The sequence below is a fragment of the Equus przewalskii genome, chromosome 5 (assembly GCF_037783145.1).
Source record: "Equus przewalskii isolate Varuska chromosome 5, EquPr2, whole genome shotgun sequence".
Classification (NCBI taxonomy): Eukaryota; Metazoa; Chordata; class Mammalia; order Perissodactyla; family Equidae; genus Equus; species Equus przewalskii.
In genome coordinates this window covers 71,825,928-71,845,670 of record NC_091835.1, presented here as the reverse complement: position 1 = coordinate 71,845,670, position 19,743 = coordinate 71,825,928, and the positions used below count along the sequence as shown (strand labels likewise).

Below are 19,743 nucleotides of genomic sequence, written 5' to 3'. Positions count from 1 at the left end.
CAAGTTGCTCCAGTAGGTCGGGTTTCCGGCCGGAACCAGGGCTGTGGTTGGGCCGGCTTACTGCGGAGAAACCCCCCCCCCCCCCCGCCCCCCCCCGCCCCGCTTCTCCCTTACCAGCTAAATTTCTTCTCGAAGATCTGTTTTCCATCTTTTTTCCTCTTTCTTTGTCCTCCTCATTTCTCTTTATTTGCTTCTTTCTCTTTGTATTTTTCTTTCTTTCTCTTTTTTTCTTCAATTCATTTTTTCCTTCTCTTTTTCAGATCTTTTCTTTCTTCCTTAATTCGTTGTCTTCCTCGTTTCCCCTTTTCCTTCTTTCTCTCTTTATTATGCAATTTACTCTTTGCTCTTTTCTTTCCTCCTCAATGCTTTCCTTCCCGTTGACTTTTCCCCAAGCCTTTTTTGTTTTTCTCTCTTGCGCTGGGCTCAGTGGGGAGAGAGCCCCAGGCTCGGCCGCACCCCTCCCCAGCCCCGCAGCTCAGGCTTGGAGTTGATCTTCTCCTGCCTTCAGTCTTAACTCGGTTCCTCACAAGGCGAAGTATAGGGCTGCCAGCAGCCGGCGGCCAGGCCTCGGCAGTCGCCATTAGAGGGAAGGAGAAGCGGGCGCTGGGACGTTCCTACGGACTCAGATAGCTCCCTGAAGTGCCGGTTCCAGGGCTCAGGTATCTTAAGTTCCACCGCCCCACAGGAGCCTTGTCCACCAGGCCTGTCTTTGGAGGAGTCGCACCATCGCTGTCCTGAGCTCCAGAGATGGACGTTAAAATAGCCCCAATTTGAGCTCAATTGGTGTCCCCAAGGCTGGAGTCAGGGGAAATGAAAGAGTGGGGATCTGTCAGTCCCAGGAGGGGGGCAGATCCAAGGGGTCACCGTGGGCTTAGCAGCTCAAGGCCATGTCCCGTGCACGCACGGGCACCTTTGTTCTCTGAGCTCTCAGACTGCAGCCCAGCCGGCCCTCCTTCAGTCCTGCAACCGCTGCAACCTCTGGGCAGGAATTCCTTGGTGTTTTGAATCTGTCTTTCTTCAAACCCATTGTGGACTTTGCAGGAGTCAGGGATGCAGGGCTGTGTGCGCAGAGATCCTCCCAAATCCCAAATCGGTGGTCTGAGTCAAGGTTATGGGTCTCCACTTTGTGCAGTGGGTTGAGGGTGTGTGAGGGGCTATGTGTGTGTGTGTGTGTGTGTGTGTGTGTGTGTTTGAGAGAGAGAGAGAGAGAGAGAATGATGCTTGCAGGAGAACAAGAGGGTGTGATGGGGAGGGTCTGGTCCCACTGACTTTCGGGGTCTGTAAGGGTGAGTCTCCAGAGCAGAGTGGACAGGACCCTCCTGGAGGCCTGGAAGGACTCCCCAAAGCTGAGTCCAAAGTGGGCCTCAGGAAGGATTGACCCCAACCTTTGAGCCTTATTTTGCCTTAGGCGGAAAGAAGCAGCCCCAGACATTCCTGTCACACATACCGGGCCCCAGAGCCTCTCTCTCCCCAAGCTCCCAAAGATCCTGAGATTTCATTCTATGGAAAGAACAAAACTTTAAGTTTTTTCAAAAAGGGAGGAGAAATCTTGTAAAACTTTTATGCCAAACAAAGTTATAAAAACTTCCCAGGCGTTGCCTTTTCCAAAGGTTTATATGAATAATAAAGAGTGTAGTCGCGTGCACACAGTTCTGGCAGAGATCTGAGCAGGAAGGGTTCAGTAAACAGCATTATCCAGCCCTGGGGCACCAGGAAACCCCAGGGGCTTCCCCCTTGAGGGAATATTGGCCCAGAAAGAATTGCCCTACAGATTCCTGAGAGGGGCGGGGAGAGGGAAGGGGGGGTGCCCTTGACTCCCTTGAAGTTCAAAGTTCTTCTTTGCCCTGGTGAGAAAAGCCCTCTTGCCTTCAGCCCACTCGAGAAATTAGCCCCAGCTAGTTTCCCTCTGGTTGAGAACTGGCTCCAGGTACCCCCAACTCTGTTCACCTTTCAGATGCCAGGTCTACAACTTCTTGCTCCCCCAGAGCGGAGCTCCCCATCCTCTCCATCCGGGACACCTAGGACCCTTGGGCTCTCTCTCAGCCCCGCTTGGTGGGGATTGTGTGAGCCCTCTTCCAAGAGGCCCTAGCATCGACCTTCCCCAACAACCTAGGGGTCTGAGGGACAAAGAAACCCCAACCCAAGGCTGGCCCCAATCCATTTCTCCTTTCAAGTCCCCCAGCACCCCCAAAGCCCATGGTGGGATGGGGAAGGGCCCAGAGTGCTCTCTCTCTCAGCCCACACCACTTAATACCCTTGTAAACTCCCACGTGCGCTATAAACTTGGATTTTTACAACCAACATTCCTCCTTAGCTCCAGGAAACTTTGAACTCGGCCTCGGGTTTATTTACTGGGGGAGGGGGGCAAGGGGGCTGGGGAGCCGGGAGCTGAGAAAGGTTGGAGGAGAAGAGGGGGAAAACATGGGGCAAGGGGGTAATGGAGCGGGGCCTGGGGTGTGTTGGGGGTGCCAAGACCTTCCACTGCGGATTTGTTTACTATTTAGGGCGGAAGCGTTTTCTAACACAGGCCAGACTGGGTCGTTAAGGCCGAAATGAAACTGGGTTTGGAGGCGCGGGGGGGTCGCTTTATGGCGGCGTCTAGACGAGGATCTTTTGTTCCCGAGCAGCGCGGTGGCTGGAGGGGATTACCCCGAGAGGTTAAGCCTAGAGTGCCCCCGACCGGCTAGGGGGGCTGGACATCCAGGGCCGAAGGTGGGTCTGTTTGGGGGACAGAGACCCCTTTTTCCTCACTTTCAGAGAGTCACCAAGGACTGGCAGTTTCCTGGGCCTGGGTCACAGAAGCCTTTGTTTTTCTTTCACTATGACCCCCGCCCCCCTTCAGAAAACCCTTCTGCAACTGGGGACCTTTTCTGGGCTGCACATTTCAGAGAAAGTGGTAGCTGCGGGATTTAAATATTTTTCTCCAAAATCAGGAGCGATTTTGGAGATTCATATTTTGCTTTATAAACAGGTCTTTTCTATAGAGTTATCTCCATCTTATTTTATTGGAAATATGTCTGGCGGCCCAATATTCCTTGATGTGAGTGGATAAACACCATACCTACAGAAGTTTCTCATAGGCACACATGCACACACACACAGAGGATGCTCAGTTGCATCCCTGCCGACACTCACTAACACTGCCTGTGGTTCCACACCACAGAGGACACAAGCCCTAGATGTCCATGTCCTTAGGTTTACTCCATACTACAGGCAAAAGCGTACAGATAATATTCTTTCTCGTGCACCCATAGGCACACCGACAAATAAAATATTCGTGTGCAGGCACATGAGGAAATTGTGGGGCCGCATATATACACCAGTTTGCAAGTTTTGTCTCAAGACTCACATTTATACATTAGAGATCCAGACACCTAAGCTGCAAGGATCCCTGTCATGGAAAACAGTGACAGAATCTAGACGCACAGTCAGTAGTCATGCTGCCTTTTTCTTTCATTCAACAGAATTGTATTGACACAAACATTTTCTTTGAATTACACAAGAACAGTTCCAAAGAGAGGGGAAAGATGAGAGAATTGGTTCCAAATCTCTGCCCCTCAATAACGAATTTGGATCAGAGACTGCCAGATTTGTCCTCACTGAAAGCACTGGAGGGACCACGGTTATCTTTATACAGCAGAAATACGCATCAAACATAGATGGGTGTGGCGACTGTCCCCACGGTCATCTCCTTCTCTAGTGCCCCACCCATGCCAACCTCTTACGAAACAAATCTCTAGGGCTTTCTACTCTGGGAGACCCAATGTATAGACATCAGGGTGGCCCCAGCCTGTCATCTTGTTGTGTCTGGAGGAGCCTGGCCATTTGTGCTTGAGAGGAAGGGGCCCAGTCCCACCTTCCCACCCTCAGGGGCACCCGCAGTGAGGAAAGGGAGGGGGCTTGTTTCTCCTCCCCTCCCCTCCTTCCTTCAAAACTGTATATAAAAATTCCAATACAGTCTTCTCATGGAGAAAAAAAAAAAAAAAAGGAAAGCCCTACCACCAACCCTACATATTTAACTGTGACAGACGGAGACATCTGGCGGGAGGGCTCTTGGTGGAGCCAAGAAAATTCCTATAAATTTAAATTCGATGATGGTTACAATTAACTCAACAACAAATGTGTACTTAAACGGAAAGCGTTTCTGGGCGTTTGGACGCAGCTCCAGCTGCACGTGAGAAAGAAAGGCTATAAGAGTAGCCAGGGAATGTCCTCAGCTTGAGGGCGGGAGGAAGCTACCGCCATGCTCTGCCCCTGCCAGTGGAGAAGAGGGTGCAGGCTCGCCAGCTCGGCCTACCTCGCCTTCACGTGCCTGTCCTCATGGCCGGGCTCTGCCCGCCTGCCTCCTCCCCCGCCTTGGGAGCATTGAGCGTTTTAAGAGGAGAGAGGCTAATAAAAGGGTCAAATAAAATCATAATATTGAACAGAATGAAGTATCTTTATTTGCCACACAAAAAAATTCACAGCAATCCCTCTGGGATGGGAGCAGGGTGGGGATTGCACATGTACAGACGCACACACGCACATGGAGAGAGATGGGTGATTCGAATCTCATTCCAGGCGGGTCCTCCCCCCACCCCCTCTGGGTAGAAAGAAACGCTTGTGAAATGTATTTACAAAAATTCAGGCTCCAGCATGGAGGAGGCGCCCAATACAATCTCCCTCCTGCCTGTCTACCTCCACCTTTTTTTTTTTGTCTCATAAGAAAAAAAGGAGGTAACAACTGCATCGACTATAGCTATAAATCCATGGAGTGGGGCACAGCTTGGAAAAAGGTTAGGAAACCTCAATGCACCAGTTAAGAAATTTCAAAGGAAGGTCTCTACACGTTCACAGGGAGAACAGCTAGGCTCGGGCGGGGCCTGGGCGCAGACGGAGGTAGGACACGGACTTTGCACACCTAACACCAGGTCGAAGGTACAGAAATTTCACAGCAAGGCGGGACCACATTTAGCTGCCCCCTAGCAGTGGGGCCAGGTGGGGTAGGGGCGGGAAGCCCGCGAGGCCTCCCCTCGCGGACACGGCGTCTTAGCAGATCTTTACACTTGGGCAAAGAAGGCTTTCAGTTCGAGGATTGTTCGCTCAAGCGCCCACTCCTCTCGCCCCTCCCCCACCCAATCCGAGCGGCAAGACAGCGTCGCGAGGTGTGTTTTCTTTTAAATAAAGCGTTTTGGCTTCGGCGCCAACGGAGTCCACTCGCCAGGGGTCAGACACTTCCCTTCACCCCCTTTCAGGCCCGTCCTGTCCCCTAGCGAGAGTCAGCCCGAAGGTGAAGGAGGTTCCGGAAAGAAGTGCGGGCAACGGCAGTGGGGGCCAGCCCTGGCCACAGTCCAGTTTTCCACCCGCAGAAAGAAGGCGATTTAGAAAATAAAAAATAAAAATAAAATAAAATAATTTCCCCCTTTCCCCTCCCTCCCCCAAAAGGGCCCGGTCTGCGGTTACAGCAGAGGATTTCCCGAGAAATACTGCAGCCGGTCTCTGCTTAGTTTTTTTTCTTTCATCCTTCTGTTCTGAAACCAAATTTTCACTTGTCGGTCCGTCAGGTTCAGCATCCGCGACAGCTGCAGCCGCTTCTCTTTGTTGATATACACGTTGAAGAAAAACTCTCGCTCCAGTTCCCGGATCTGGAATTTCGAATAAGGGCAGCGCTTCTTGCGGGTGCGGGGGGCGTCTGGAGGGGAGGGGAGGGGGCAAGTGCGAGGAGGGGGGAGAGAGACACGTGAGACCCAGGCGACCCCAGCCCGCTGAGCTCTCGGCGGCCCTTCTCCCAGCCCCACCGCCAGCCGCCCTCCCGCCAGGCCGCCGGCTCTCCGCGGGGCAGCACTGGGGGAGCCGCGACCCCCCTGCCAGGTCCAGCTCGACCCGATCGCGGGCCACCGCGGGGCCCGCGCCCCCTCCCTTCGGGCGAGCGCCGGGGCGGACGGAGTCTGGGGGAGAAGGGAGGCGGTCGGGCCCAAGTGCGTCCTGGTGGCCCCCGCCTGCTCAGCCGCGGTCCTCTGCCCCTTCCTGCGCTGCCTCCCGGTGGCTCTGCGAGCCCACCACCCCTCCCTCAGAAATCTAGGGCAACCGCGGAGAACAGGCGCCAAGAAGTGAGATCAGGCGGGAGCAGTGGGGAGGCGGGGAGGAAGCGAGCGAGCAGGCACCAGGGACACCGGAGAGCCCAGACCGCTTCCGGGGGCCCTGGCGCCCCGGGACGCGCGGCGGGCCGCGCCATCCCCGCTAGGCCGGCGCTGAGGCCGCGGACCGCACAGAAACGCTGAGACCCCGGCCTGGAGCGGAGGGGAGCCCCGAGCTGCCTCTCCTCAACCCCCTGTCGCCGCTGACCCCGGGCTGCTCGCGGTTCTGCTCGAGGACCCGCCAACACATAGTTTGAACATTTCAAAAATAGTTTTTAAAAGAAGCAGAGCAGCCCTGGCTGGCCTCTCCGGACTGAGGTTCTGCTCCGTCGCCTCTCTCCCCCACCTCTCCCCCTCTCTGAGTTTCTCCCTGTCTTTCCCTCGCCCTCCCCTTTCTCCCCCTCCACCCCTCCCCTCCCTCCCACCCCCTGGCGGCCCGGCTCCCCATCCTTCCTTAAATGCTCCTCTAAGTTCACGATCAAAGTTAATATCGCCCGCGATGGTGGCGCTTTTAAAAATTTCACAGACCGAGGGAGATAACCGGGAGAGGGGTTCACCCGGCTTTTCCAAAGAGCCCTTTTCCCTCCCTCCCCACCCCTTCTCCATCGTAAAAAGTCGAGTCGTTGGGAGAGAGGGCTTTGTAGGTTATAATAAAATCCTTTGAATGCTTATAAAACTCCACATAAAATCGGACTGACCCAAAACACGAGGCCGTCCCCGCTCCCCTCGCCTCCCCCCTACCCTCGCCCTCCCTCTCGCGCTCCCTCCCTCGCTGCCCGCCTGTCCGCCCGGCCGCTGCTACCTACTGGGGGCGGCTCCCTTGGCCGGCTCCTTGGCCGCCGAGTGGGCTGAACCAGACGAGCTGGGATTCGTGTTTTCCTCCTCGGCCTCGGCCTCTGCACCGGCCTCAGCCCGGGACGCCAGTCCCGAGGCCGGGGGCGCCTCGGGCTCCCCCTTGGCCTCGCCCTTGCCCGGGCAGGGGGGCTCGGCAGGCGCGTCGCCGCCGCCGCCGCCGCAGTAGGCGTTGTCGAAGAAGCGGTCGAAGGCTTGAGGCAGGACGCTGTTCTTGTTGACTGAGGAGTAGAAGCCGGCGGGGGCTGCGTGCGGGGCGCTGGGGTGGTGGTGGCCGCCGTAGGAGCCTTCGTTTTTCATGAGGATCTCGGTGACGGTGGAAGGAGGCAGGCACTCCCGGTGCATAAGCTCGTCGGCCGCCGCATAGCAGGAGGAGTAGCTGTTCCGGTGATGCCACTTGCCGGATGGCTCCAGGCCGTAGGAGACCTCCCGGACCGGGGGCACTTGGGCCGAGTAGGGATAGGAGATCTGACGAGAGGGGGCCTGGGGCAGGAAGGAGGAGACCGTGGAGAACTCGGGCACGTAGTAAGTGCAACTGGGGAGATAGAGGTTGGAGGCGCAGCTGCCTCGCTCGCCGAAATCAGCGCCCCTCTCCTTGCGCGACGGCGAGCAGAAGTTGCCCAGGTTGACCGAGTTAAACATCGTTCTCTTCTCCTGCCGGCTCCAGATGGAGGTTTTGGACCCAGTCTAGCGAGGGGGGAAAATTTGGGAAGGCGAGATGACGCGTTATCCGTCTTAGTCTCTCTCCTGGAGCACGTGATCCAAAGTAGATATTGTCATATATCAGTTCCGAGCACTTCGCAGACGTAGGAGGGGTTCTCTCTTAGGTAAGATGGGGACCTTCAGGCGATTGGTTTGCAAACACCGCAGAAACATTATGAAAATCAATTGCAGATTTGTATTCGTTTTTCTCTCCTCACTCCCCTCCTCTCCATTCCACAGAGCGAGCAAAGGAGGAGAGAGAGTTGGGGTGGGGTGGGCGGTGGGATGGGCGGGGGCGGTGGCTGGGAGGGGGTAATTGTATTTTTTTCTAGCTGCTGCTCTCTTTTCCCCAGGATTGGGGGAAGGAGGAGGGCTCTCACGTATGGGGGGTCTTGCCTCCTCCCCGTGATCAGCCTGAGACTAGGGTGGGGATGAGGACTCTTCCCCCACTGCCTGATTCCGACAGAGATGTGAATCCTACCCCCACCTCTCAGGAACTCTTACCCGCCAACCCGCAGAGGGCCAGCGCCAGTATAGAAGAGTTTGAAGAAGTGGCTTCTCTTCCTGACCAAGGCTGGGTGTCATCGAGACTCCCTTTTCCCTTTGGAGAGACTCCCCAGAAGAGCAACTGAAGTTTCCCAAAGGTGAGGCAGCCCAGCAGCAAGCTAGTGTCCCAACTTTGTCTGGCTCGCTGTGCTGCCGGCGGCTAGGGACTCAGATTAGTCATAAACCAGTGGTAAGCAGTGAGCCAGCCGCCCAGCCGGTGCCTGGTGAAGTCTGGGAAAAACCTTCTCTAATGTTGTGTTAAATATTTAGTATGAGAGAGTGGCCCTGGGTGAATATTTCATGCCTGCCTTTATTGTCAATCAATGCACAGAAAGCTACATTCACTGTGGATTTTTAAGTCTCAAACTCCAAAGAAAAAGGTTGGAATGAGAGCCATGTATCTGCTCTATTGGGGCCCTTTGGGTTGGGGGGTCAGCCTCAGCTTGGGGGCTAAAAAGAAGCCCGGTGTCAGGGTCACGGAAGGATACAGTGAGGGGTCTGAGTTTGAGGCTCCTATCCTTGAATGATTTGGGGGCTGTGAGGAGGGTGGTGGGGCCAGGTATGACTCTTCAGGACAGACCAGGAGGGCAATGGAAGGGAGCTGAGGAACCTTCCCCACTCCCTAGGGGAAGTCCCCACTGGCCCTGCTTCCAGGGGCTGCAGCCAGGCCTGGTGCCTCTTTCCTGTTTCTCAGCCCTCCCCTGCCCTCCCTCAGGTCTGCCAGCCTCCTGGATGGCTGCAGCCCAAGGAGTGGACTCAGTGGTTCTGCCCTCGCTTGCCTCACATCCCTCCAGATGCCGCAGGACACATCTGGCCAGCTGAAAATCACTCTATTGAAAGGTTCTGGACTCGGTGCCAGAGCAACCGCCAGGAGCAGAAAGCAACCTTGGATCCAAGGAGGAGCCGCCAGGGCACCATTTGTTTGATTTGTTTGGGTAGGAGGGGAGGAACTGAAGCCCTCAAGGATTCAGTCCATTGTGCTCTCAGGGAAAGCCAGAAATGGCCCAAAACCTCTTTACATCCATAACTCTTGGTTAAAGTTGGTTTCCACTTTAAAAATATTATTTGAATTTGATTTTCCTTGCTGAACTTGATGAGGTACTGAGACCCCAAAAAACCAGATGGGGAAGCCACAAAAAATGGTAACTTGTCCCTAAATACAGCCCCCCAAATCCATTTCTTCACAACCCTCTGGGTTCCCCCCAAATTACCTCAGGCTTTAGAGCAACACCTGAGGTGAAGCCACCTCGGCCATGCATCCCAGTCTTCGGGTGGCTCTGGAATACCCAGGGACAGGCCGCTGGCACCCCCTACCCATTCTTTGCTGGGCACTGCTTCCTGAGCCCTTCCTTAGTCCTAGTCAGATCTTAACTGAGGGCAGAGAAGAACTAGATTGGGGCTTCGCTAAAGTGTGAGACTTCTCTGTCGGTAAGGGGTTGCAAGAAGAAAAATCTGTTGCTTTTCCTCCTTCCTTTACCCCTTTTTATAGAGTGAGCTGGGGCCAGAATTTTTAATTATAATGATGGGGAACTATGGACTATGGCTTTTATGGGGTTCGTGCTGACATCATTAAGCTTGAGTTTATTGGAGGCAAAATGCTCCCCAAACAGTGATAGGAACCAGCAAGAGGCACCCACATCCCTTGCAGATGTGTGGAGGGGCTGAATCTCAGCTGTGGCTTTCCCCACTTCCCTTCAGGGCCCAGCCTCCTTCCCGATCCTGGCCTCTAGGGCGATGTGGGGCCCAAGCCCCCAAGGCGAATTCTGTACCGCCAGGGCTGCCAGTGGGGAGGGGGTGCGCTTCCTGTGAGGAGACAGCTGTGGGCCTAAGCACTTGAATTTGACCACCAAAGTTTATTCCAGGGCCACCATAAAAGTGAGCCAGGCGGCTGCAAGAAGCTGCTGGCGGCTCTATTTCCTTGAAACAAAAAAGAAAGGTAAGAAAGAATGTCAAAGGAGTTGATGTCCAGGCAACACTAGGGTCACCCAACAGAGGCTTCTGAGAATTAATATTCTTCCCCCTGAAAGCAAGGCACAAAGTTCAATTTTTTTTTTCTAGTTTTGGTCTGACTTTGAACTTTTCAACAACTTTTAAAAATCCCAGCAACTGGAGATTGCTACTGGGGTCAGGGAGAGAAGGCCCCAGCCGTTGAGGTCAGCGAAGCATTGATTGGCAAAAAAAAATGTGCATGGGATGGGCTAGTGGCCCCTGCCTGACTCTAGATTCAAGGGGCTCTGCAGTATAGACTGAGCTGCCTGCTCCAGGCTGCCCCCCAGGGCATCAGTGCCTCCCTAGACATAAAATTCATCATGGCCCCAGATTGGTTCCCAAGAACCCTGGCATGCTGCACTCCCTGGGGTGGAGGCGGCTTTTTTCTCTTGTCTCCTGGGTGCCTGTGGCCCCTCTGCTGTCCTGGAGTCTCAGCTTTCACCCGGAATTCTCTGCCCCGCGCGGCTATCCTGCCTGTCCCACTGGCTCTTGGTGACTTCAGTCAGCATCGCCTGCCTGCCTAGCTGCTAGCAGGCAGCTGGGGTCTGAGCAGCTGCCACGTACTCTGGCCAGGGCCACGACAGACTACAGCACCCTTCCCGTCCCCACTGGGACACCACAGGCAGCTCCAGAAGGGGTCAGTAACTCCTGAATGTGGCTCAGGAGACTCCAGTGCAGCACCCCAACACAGCCCTGGGCCACCTTGCCGCGGGTCCACCTTCTGCAGCTGCTCTGGACTCTAGAGAGCAGATTGTGTGTGGTGGGGAAAGGAGCCCACCCTACAGACCTTGAACTGGGAGGCAAAGCCAGGGAGGAGGAAGGGGGCCTTTAGAATTCTGGTGGACTTGGACTGGAAGTTCAGTTGCGAGTGGAGTCCCTAAAACGATAAGCAACAAGCGCGTGGACACCCTCATCGGTTCCGAGGCTGAGCAGGCAACGGTGAGCCCTCCTGAGAAGTCGGCTTGCACATTTTGCACATTTCTCTCCCTTAGAGTAATACCGCTGCGTTTAATAATCCCTCTAGTGTGCTTGGGGATTTTCAGGCCAGCGGTTTATACTGCACCAGGTACACCTCCCACCCCCAGCCAGGGAACTAAGAGGCGGTAGGACTGCCAGTTCTCGGCCCCCATTTCTCCTTAGCCCCGGCCATCACCTCAAGCCCAAGGCCCCAAGTCAGGCCACGCAAGCTGGTGGACGCTGCTCCGTGGTTCCCCAGGCCCCCGGACTGGATGGGGGGAGGGAGAAGGGCAGCTCTTCCGCCCCCGCAGCCCCACCCACTTTCCTCTGTAGAGGGATTGTCCCAGGAGGCTAGCGAGTCGACCCCATTTCTCCCCATAAAAGTCCCATTTTACGAGCCAGTTTCACTGGCCCCCTCACAAATGCTCTAAAATGAAGGAAATGTCTTAAAAGCAGTCTGGAAATGGAGCCGCTACCATTGGACCTTGTTTTCCAAACTCAGTTGCAGCAGCATAGAAAATGCCTTTTCTGGGCAAGATGGCCCTCCTGGGCCACCCGGATCTCTGGCCTGGCCGCCGGGAGGATGCTGGGTTGGCTGAAGCCGCCATTCCCTGGCTTTAGCGCCTACTTAGGCTCGGACCCAGTCCGTGCAGATCAAAGTGAGCTCGTGGCATTTTTATGAGATCAACTTCAGTGCCTCTTTACTTGTAATCAGACGCCTGGGTCGAAAATGCAAAAGGGAACAGCCCATCAATCCAAGAAGGAAAAGGAGAGAGAGAGAGAGAAAGAGAGAGATGTGGAGTGAAAAAATTCAGGTGACACATAGCAAGATTCTGGTCACTAACAAAAAAGATCCTTTGCCTGCAGCAAGAATGGTTTGTAGGTCTGTCCCAGCCTCCAGGCCCTGCCGTCTGCCTGCACATTTCCCACAATTTCCCGGAGCCAGGAACCTGACTCGCCTGTGTTCTGAAGCTTGATCCAAAACCTTCCACAGTGTGACACTGTACATGGGGTGAGTGTGGCCGCCTGCATTCCCTTGCCCCATCGGGGAAGTCGCCTTCTGCTCAGGATTTAAAAGTCTCTCCCATTTTGCTGCTTTCCTGTCTGCAGGCTCTCTGGTCACTACAGCCAGAAGTTGAGTTATAGGAAGATTCACCAGAGATTTATCGCCTGGCCCCAAACTTGGAGAGCCTCGTTGTCATCAACAGCCGTCTATTGTCTAGACTTTTATCTCCGGGTATGGATCGTGCATTACTGAGGCTCAGGAGACACGGGCCTGGCTCTGTGGGGTGTGTGCACAGCCAAGTGCTTGGTCCCCCTCCCCCGAGGGTTTCTGAGGGTAGGTCTAGGAGGGCACAGCAATGTGTGCGTGCTCCTGGTGCTGGGCAGGTACACCTGAGTGTCCACGGGTGGAGGCTCGGGATACGAAGGTCCCTCTGTGCCTGGGAACATTCTGGTGCATGTACTTGTGCATTGGGTGAGAATTTGTCACGGTATGCTTTGTTTCTGGGGCATTTTAAGTGTTCCTGTCTGGGCTTTTGCGGGTTTTATTAACCTGCATCCGCCTGGCCTGTTTATGTCCCTCCGAAGCAGATCATCTGGTGTTTTTCAATATTGGGGCCCATTGTGTGTGTGTTTGGCTTCTCTGAAGACGTGGGTTTGGGCCATACCTTTCCAGTCCTGCTCCCTCAGATTCCTGCACCCACCTGCAGTCAACCTCAACCTCTGCCCTCTCCAGAGCATCTGGCCCTGCTCCACTCCCTGCAAGTCTCCAAATCTCCCAAGTGGCTCCCAATTTTCTGTCGCAGACACAAAACACATTTTTGCAGGATGAGGTCTGGCTATCTCTGTCCTTCCCACACTAGGGGGAAATGTCCCAGCTCGCAAACGTCCTCACATCCCGGGGCTCCCCCTTCCAAGAGCTGAAGGGGACATCAGAAAGGGCCTCCCCAGTCCATCTGACCTTTAGAAATGCTCTCCACAGAACTCTAGAAAACGCCAAAGAGGGCCTGCTGCTCTCTCTCTGGGGCTTCCTGGCAGGACATGTCCTCACCCTGACCACCCTCTCAGCCCTTGAGCCCAGGCAGTAGGTCATTTGCCCAGATTAAATGTCTGTGGGAGAGACGCTTATCACCTTAGATCTCGGGGGGCACATGCTGGTTTTGAAAGCCAGGGTCCTTAGACACCAGCAGGAAGAATCAAATCCTCCCCCTTTGTTTTTCATTATCAGAACACAGGCTGGGAGGGCTCCCGGCAAAGAGGCCTGGGAGCTCCACTGACCACCCCTACTGCTCCTGACTGATCCCCTCTGGGCCCCAGGCGCCACTTCAGGTCCCCGAGAGCCCTTAGGCACCCTCAGCCAGGTAGGAAAAGGGGGAGGGGACTGACCCCAGAGGCTGGTTTTCCAGTCGAGAAAGGTGGAGGTGAAAACAAACTAGGCAGAATCAGCTTTAACCAGAAGCCCCCATCGTTGCTTTCTGAGCATCAGTCCTTTTCCTTGCCATAGACTTCCCATTTTAAAAGCGATGATTAGGACTAAAAAAGGCTCCATGGCGCAGAGCAGGCAAAAACAAGCTGTGAGGTCCAGGGGAAAAAAGAGGTGAGCCCTTTGCAGACACCCCGACACAATATTCACTCTCTCTCTCTCTCTCTCTCTCTCTCTCTCTCTCTCTCCCCATCCCTAGTGCTACCCTGGAGGAAAAGGATCAAGGATTCCACTTCAGGCTCCTCTCTCCTGGCGTCTTTGGTTTGGCGAGCCTGCCGGCTGCCCAGAGCCCAGGCCGCCGCCGCCGCTGCTCCGGAACTCCCTTTCCCTCCAGCGCGCCGCCTCACTCTCGCCGTCTCCCTGCCTCCCTCCATCCTACCGCTGCCCCAGCTCTCAGACCAACAAATATCTAGTATACTTGTTTCTCCGCACCCAAGGCCTCGGCTGAGCCGGCTCAGCGCTCTGGGATCGCTGCCGGATCCCCGGGTCCTTGCGCGGGCGCCCTTCGCTCCCACTCCTGCCGGCGGCAGGCTCTTCCTTTACTCGTTGCCGGGTTAAAATGCTTCTCTCTCGCTTTCCTGCCTCTCCCCCTTTCTTTCCGCCTCTGGATGTGAGAAATAAATTAATCCAAGCCTCCTACCCCATCAACCCTCCCCACTCGTGCTGCCTCACTTGTCCTCCTTACCGAATGTACCGCCTTGTTTTCAGAAGGAAATCTTAATAGACATTTAAGCTGTAAATGAACTTTTTCTTTGTGACGGCTAATTTTCTCTCAAATTTACACCCTGCTCCGTTTCGTGGTGAAATAGCAGGGAGTTAGAAGTCTGCTGTAGAGGAGGAGGGGAGTGGGGAGCTCAGGGTTACAGGCAGTGGCGAGAGAGACGCAAGATCGAGAGATAGAGAGAGAAAAGAGGCGTCGGCAAGGGGAGAGGAGAGAGAGGAGGGAGAGAGAGGGAGGGAGGGAGAGAGAAGGAAGGTGGGAGGGAGGGAGGGGGCCCCAGCTGGCGGGAGCGGAGCCAGAGAGAGAGAAAAGGAGAGAAAAGTTTCCGGGAGTCTTCATTAGTTGACTTCTCTGTCCGATGCTCCTTCCCCCAGTCAGTCGAGCTCACTCCTAATAAAGGAAGAGAGGGGTCTTTTATTTTTAAGGCCCCGAAGAGTCCAGTGTTTACAAGACCAGAAATGCCACGGCCGCGTCCTGGCAGAAAGAAAGGCTGAAATGGAGGACCCGACGTCTTCCTTATAAGGTACGTTGCTAACTTGACCTTCACTTTGTCATGGCGCCCCCCGCCCACCCAGACTGCTAGAGGCCGCTAGGCAGAGCGACCCGGCTTCTGCCTCCCTTCTTCCTCTCTTTCTCTGTCAAATCTCTTTCTTCTTTCCTTTTTTCCATTTCTCTCCTTTTTCCTTCTTTTTCTTCCTTTTTCCTACCTTCTCCTGTTTATTTCCGTCTTTTTTCCCTGCTGTTCCTCTTTCTGCCCCTTTTCTTTCACTCATTCCTTTTATTCTGGCCTGCCGGTTTCATGGTTTCCCTGGGTCTGTCTCACTGGGGTGACTCTATCGCAATCTCTTTCTCTCTCTCTCCTGCAGCCTTCTGGTTTTTTGAATCCCAGGAACAAGAAAAAGTATTTTTAATATTCTCCCCATTACTACCCCAGCTGACTTCCACAGCCCTAGCCTGGCTTCTGACCCATCCAGGTGTCCCTGAGGAAGAGGGTCCAGGAAAGAAGGCCAATTTGGGATCAAGGGGGCTTCACTCTGGGCCCAGTGCCCACTTGGGGATGGCAATGAACTTGGTTTTGGTAAGACCCTCACCTTGGTTTTCCTCTCACTGGCCTCACCTGCTAAGTCTCTGTGACCCTAGTAGTCTTGAACTGAGATGAAGCCCTTGTTTGTGGGGGGCATGAGGAGAGCAGAGACCACTGCTCCTGAGATGAAGGGAGAGATTTAACTACCAAATTGTTGTTTCCCCTTTTGTAAGCTCTCAGCCCCTAAAATCCTAGAGATTTCCCTTAAGACATTTGGGGAGGGAATTTATAGAATTAGGGATTTCTGGAGATTCACATACAAAAATAGGAAAGAAAAAGACTTTCGGGACCTCTCTACCTTGCCTCTTGCTGCCTCCCAGGCTCCAACAGAGCCTCCAACATTAACTCTAATCATATCTTGTGCAGCTATAAAATAAATGATATTATTGACACCCCTATAATTATCTATTATTCACTTACTTGTGATAATTACAATACTAGATGAGGCAGGTCTATGCAGACAAAGCAAAGCCTAGCAAATATCCTGGAAAATGAAAGTGAATCACTGAGGCCTTCAAAATCTCTTGTCCTTTCTTGAGTATGTTCCAGAATCTGTCCGCTCCTGCCTAGGGCCTCCTTGGTTTAGGAGTAGCCATCCTGTAGGGGCTAGGCTGCTATTGGGAGACCCAACCACCTTTTTTTCCTCTGTATCCCATACTCGACCCCCTCCTCCTCCACACAGACACCAGAGAGGATCAGATAATAAAAGGGAAATGCTTTCTCTCTCTCCCCCAACAATTATTCGGATAATTGCATGGATTCTTCCTGGAATACTGCTGTGTAGTCAGGGTTGGGATTTCAGCAGGAAGTGCAGGGGACCGGATTGCAAATGGGGGCAGCTGAGAGAGTCCTGCCTTGGTACATTCCCAGACTTTATAGTTCTGTCTAGTGTTACATTGTTTCTTCAGGCAAAGATCTTTGTTCACCCTCAGTCATATTTCTCCCTTCCCCCTCCCTTTCTCTCTCTCCCTCCCCCCTTTTTTGGTCCCTTTAAAGCAGACTCAGATCATCTTCTGCTCTTAATAGATAACTATAAAAGTAAAATTAATTCCCCTCTGCCTTTTAATATCAATATCTCTCTGTTAAGTGTGCACATTGGTGAGAATAAACAGAATTAAGTGCTGCAGCCCAAACCAGCAATTACATCCAAGGTTTTAGTTGTTCTTTTTTTCCATTGAGTCTGGCTTATCTGGGGGTGTTCACTCTGCTGCGAGATAACCAGGGGGTATTTATATTATTATTTTTTACAAGCTCATTGGGGCCTGAGCCAGCACCAACCTGGTAGAAAAAGCAACAGTGAAGCCAGAGGGAGAGCGAAAGGAGGGAAGAGAGCACCAGACAGAGATGAAACGGAACCATGCAGAGACAGGAGGCAGCAGCAGGTCCCCAACAAATGTGGCAGAGGGAGAGACAGGCACTCACGGACCAAGGTTTATGTATTTTTATTTTTTAAAAAAATGTTCTTCAAAATTTAGGACTCAACGAAGAAAAGGGAAAATTCAGAGAAGGGGAGAGGAGAGGGAATTATCCAGCACGAACGCCCCAGAAGGGGAGAACGCTGGATGAACCCGAGCGGGCACCGGGGCGCACCCACTTCCTCGGCTCAGTCAGCCGCTGCCCCACAGACTGCTGGGCTGGGCCCTCGAGGCCCCCCCTCGCGGCCGCCAGGGCTTCCCCTCTCTCCTTATCATCTCCATCTTTATGACGAGGCTTGTTAACAAGACCAGCGAGCTGGCCACGCACATCTATCTCAGCCGCTCACACTTAGCCAAGCAGCGGCAGGCTGGGGGGACTGGCGAGGCAGTAATTAATTGATTCCTTTGAACAGTAAAATATGGCCGCGTCTACACGGAACCCAACTACTCATAAACATTATCTCTGCTCGGTGTAAGTGCACTGTCTCTCAAAAGATTTTTCCATAGGCTTGTGTCAGGTAGTCCCGCATTTTCAGCTGCTGAAGAAAGAGCTAAGTGGGACTAATTTTTAGGGGGCCAAGACAGAGTTCGCTCGGTGCCAGAAAATGCTTTACTGCCTCTCGAAAGGCATTGGGAACGGGTTTTGTTGAGAATAGCGTGGATTATGGGATAACCTTTCCCTGCTGCTTGTGTAGACCTGGCTGAGTTTAAGGATGGGCCTTAGAGCAGGGGGCTGGGTGGGGCAGAATCTTCTCCCTGGCTGGCTGGGACGGAGTGGGGCTGCTCTGGGATTTGAGAGGGGCACTAGAGAGGAGGTCCAGCCTTTGCGTCACGCTGCTCCCTAGACTCGAGATTTAAAAATAAATTTTAAAAAATTTAGACAAACCTTAGCTTCCAGGAGCCCTTGAGTGCTCAGCACAAACCCAGAACCTGCCTGTTACCTCAACCTGCAGGGTTCACACCTCACTGGGCCGCAGCACTCCCCCCTTGTCTCCTTTCCTAACTGGCAGCCCAGAGCAACTCTATAATATATTTATATTAGGTCTAGAAGAACATGTCCTGAGACACAGGGTTGGGGGGGGGGTAACCTAATTATATAATGCTAATTCTATGTAGGCGTGATTATGCAGTCAGACCCTGCTGCAAATGGGACTTAGCGCTCTAAATGTAGACTCTGACTTCAGACAAGAGATACAATAGGGAAATAGAGATGGGGGACCACTTATGAAAACAATCCATGTAGACACAGAAGGAGTTTTTAAAAGACAGAAACACAGAAGAACAGAAAAGAGGCTCAGCCGATGGAGATTGTCATGCCAGTGCCTGAGCTTCCTCCTGCTACTGTTTTTAAGATCTCCAGAGAAATGTGTATTACAAGTGCCATAATATGTGAACCCAAAGAATGTACTTCAGTGTGTTTGGGACATGCACACCACATATGCAAACGTAATTTAAGGAAGATATTTTTCATACACTGGGTAGATATGCATTTTGTATATATGTAATAATATGATGTATTTTCCATGTAATGTTTAATGTGGATATATTGATATCTGGATGCATTTTCCATGCACTGATTTTATATGTCCTATGGAATGTATACACCCATGTAGCTAAATAGACGCAGGACTGTACATTCACTGTGTAGACATGTGCCAGTGTACTGTTTATATATGTAAATAAATTTTTACTTTTACGTGTGGTGGATATTCATGCTGTATGTAATCTTTTCTCAGGAGGTTGCTTCCCATACAATAGATAAAAGTGCCTCTGTGTGCATATTTTCTAGAGAAGTGTATTTTCCATGTCCAGAATGTATGTGTAATATAGATATCTGTGCATTTTAGACTGTTTCCCTATATTGGTTATGTCAGCAGTATGGCCGAGTGTGCATTTTATGGACCATCTTTGCCATGCTCTGCATGTGGACCAGCGTCTTTCACGGGGAGCTTTCTTGGCGAGAACTGCAGGTGAGTTCCATCCGCGCAGACCTAGCCTTGAAGGAAGTTCTTCACTCCGGGTCCGGGAAACTGACAACTGCAAGGCTGGTTTCTGAGTCCCCAGGAAGTGGCTCCGGCTAGGCCAGGAGAAATCACCCACGGGCAACCGGCTGGGTCACGCTGACTAAAGGTCCGGCTGTGTCTGGTCTCGTTCAGCCCAGCTTCTCGGCTCCTGTGCCACGCTCCTTCGGGCAGCGCAGGCTTTAGGAGCCTCCGGGGCAGAGCCGCTTGCGGTGGGCAGCCCGGCGGGAGGGCGGCCGCCGCTGCGGGGATGCCGCGTACCCGGCACAGGGAGGGCACTGAGGAGAAAGGCCCGTTCCTGCAGCCCGGCAGCGCCTCGGACTCAGGCTGTTCTTCGAGGGCTCCCAAGAACTCATGGGGCGTCCCCCAGGCCCGGGGTGCTCAGGGCCGAGCGCCCAGGCGGGTCTGGGTCTCGGCCGCCTCCACGGCTCCGGCCAGCAGGGGTCATCCCCTCCTTCGCGGGGCCCCGGCGGCCCTCGGGCGGCGACCGGCGCTGCCGGTGCTCTCGGGCCGGGAGCTACGCGGATCAGCCGAGGCTGTGGGGTGTGCCGGGCTCCTTTCCCCTGGAGCGTCCCGGGGCCGGGGCCGGGTGGGCGGGGAGTTGGACCGAGGCCGCAGAGCCCTCTCTCCCGGGCCAGGGCACCGAGAGCTACAGGCGTGGGTCGGGGAGCGCGCGGCCCAGGCGTCCGCGTCATCCCTCAGCGGCCGAGGCGCCTTTGTCTCGGGGCCTCCCCTTGAGCGGCGACCGAGAGCCGGCGCCGGCTGCAGCGGTGGGCGCCGGCCACTCGCTTCTCCACGGAAAACCGGCAGCTCGGCCTGCACCGAGCCAGACGCGGGAAGGCGGCCTCTGGGGCC

The 19,743-nt window shown here is 53.9% G+C and overlaps 1 protein-coding gene and 1 long non-coding RNA gene across 3 annotated transcripts; one reads left to right on the top strand and one right to left on the bottom strand.

Moving 5' to 3' along the window:
• Window positions 1-4,422: 4,422 nt before the first annotated feature.
• On the bottom strand, window positions 4,423-7,732 carry HOXC11 (homeobox C11). The gene is made up of 2 exons (XM_070619598.1): window positions 6,923-7,732; window positions 4,423-5,671 (listed from the first exon to the last, which is right to left on the bottom strand). The coding sequence occupies exons 1-2, from the start codon at window positions 7,608-7,610 to the stop codon at window positions 5,439-5,441; spliced, it is 921 nt and encodes a 306-aa protein (XP_070475699.1). The 5' UTR covers window positions 7,611-7,732; the 3' UTR covers window positions 4,423-5,438.
• On the top strand, window positions 7,574-14,391 carry LOC139083391 (uncharacterized). Of its 2 annotated transcripts, XR_011540078.1 has the most exons (7): window positions 7,574-7,795; window positions 8,165-8,314; window positions 8,932-9,358; window positions 12,030-12,174; window positions 12,273-12,399; window positions 13,393-13,525; window positions 13,847-14,391. It is a non-coding gene; the product is annotated as an uncharacterized lncRNA (long non-coding RNA). The 2 variants fall into 2 exon arrangements; XR_011540077.1 differs by lacking the exon at window positions 13,393-13,525.
• The last annotated feature ends 5,352 nt before the right edge of the window (window positions 14,392-19,743 follow it).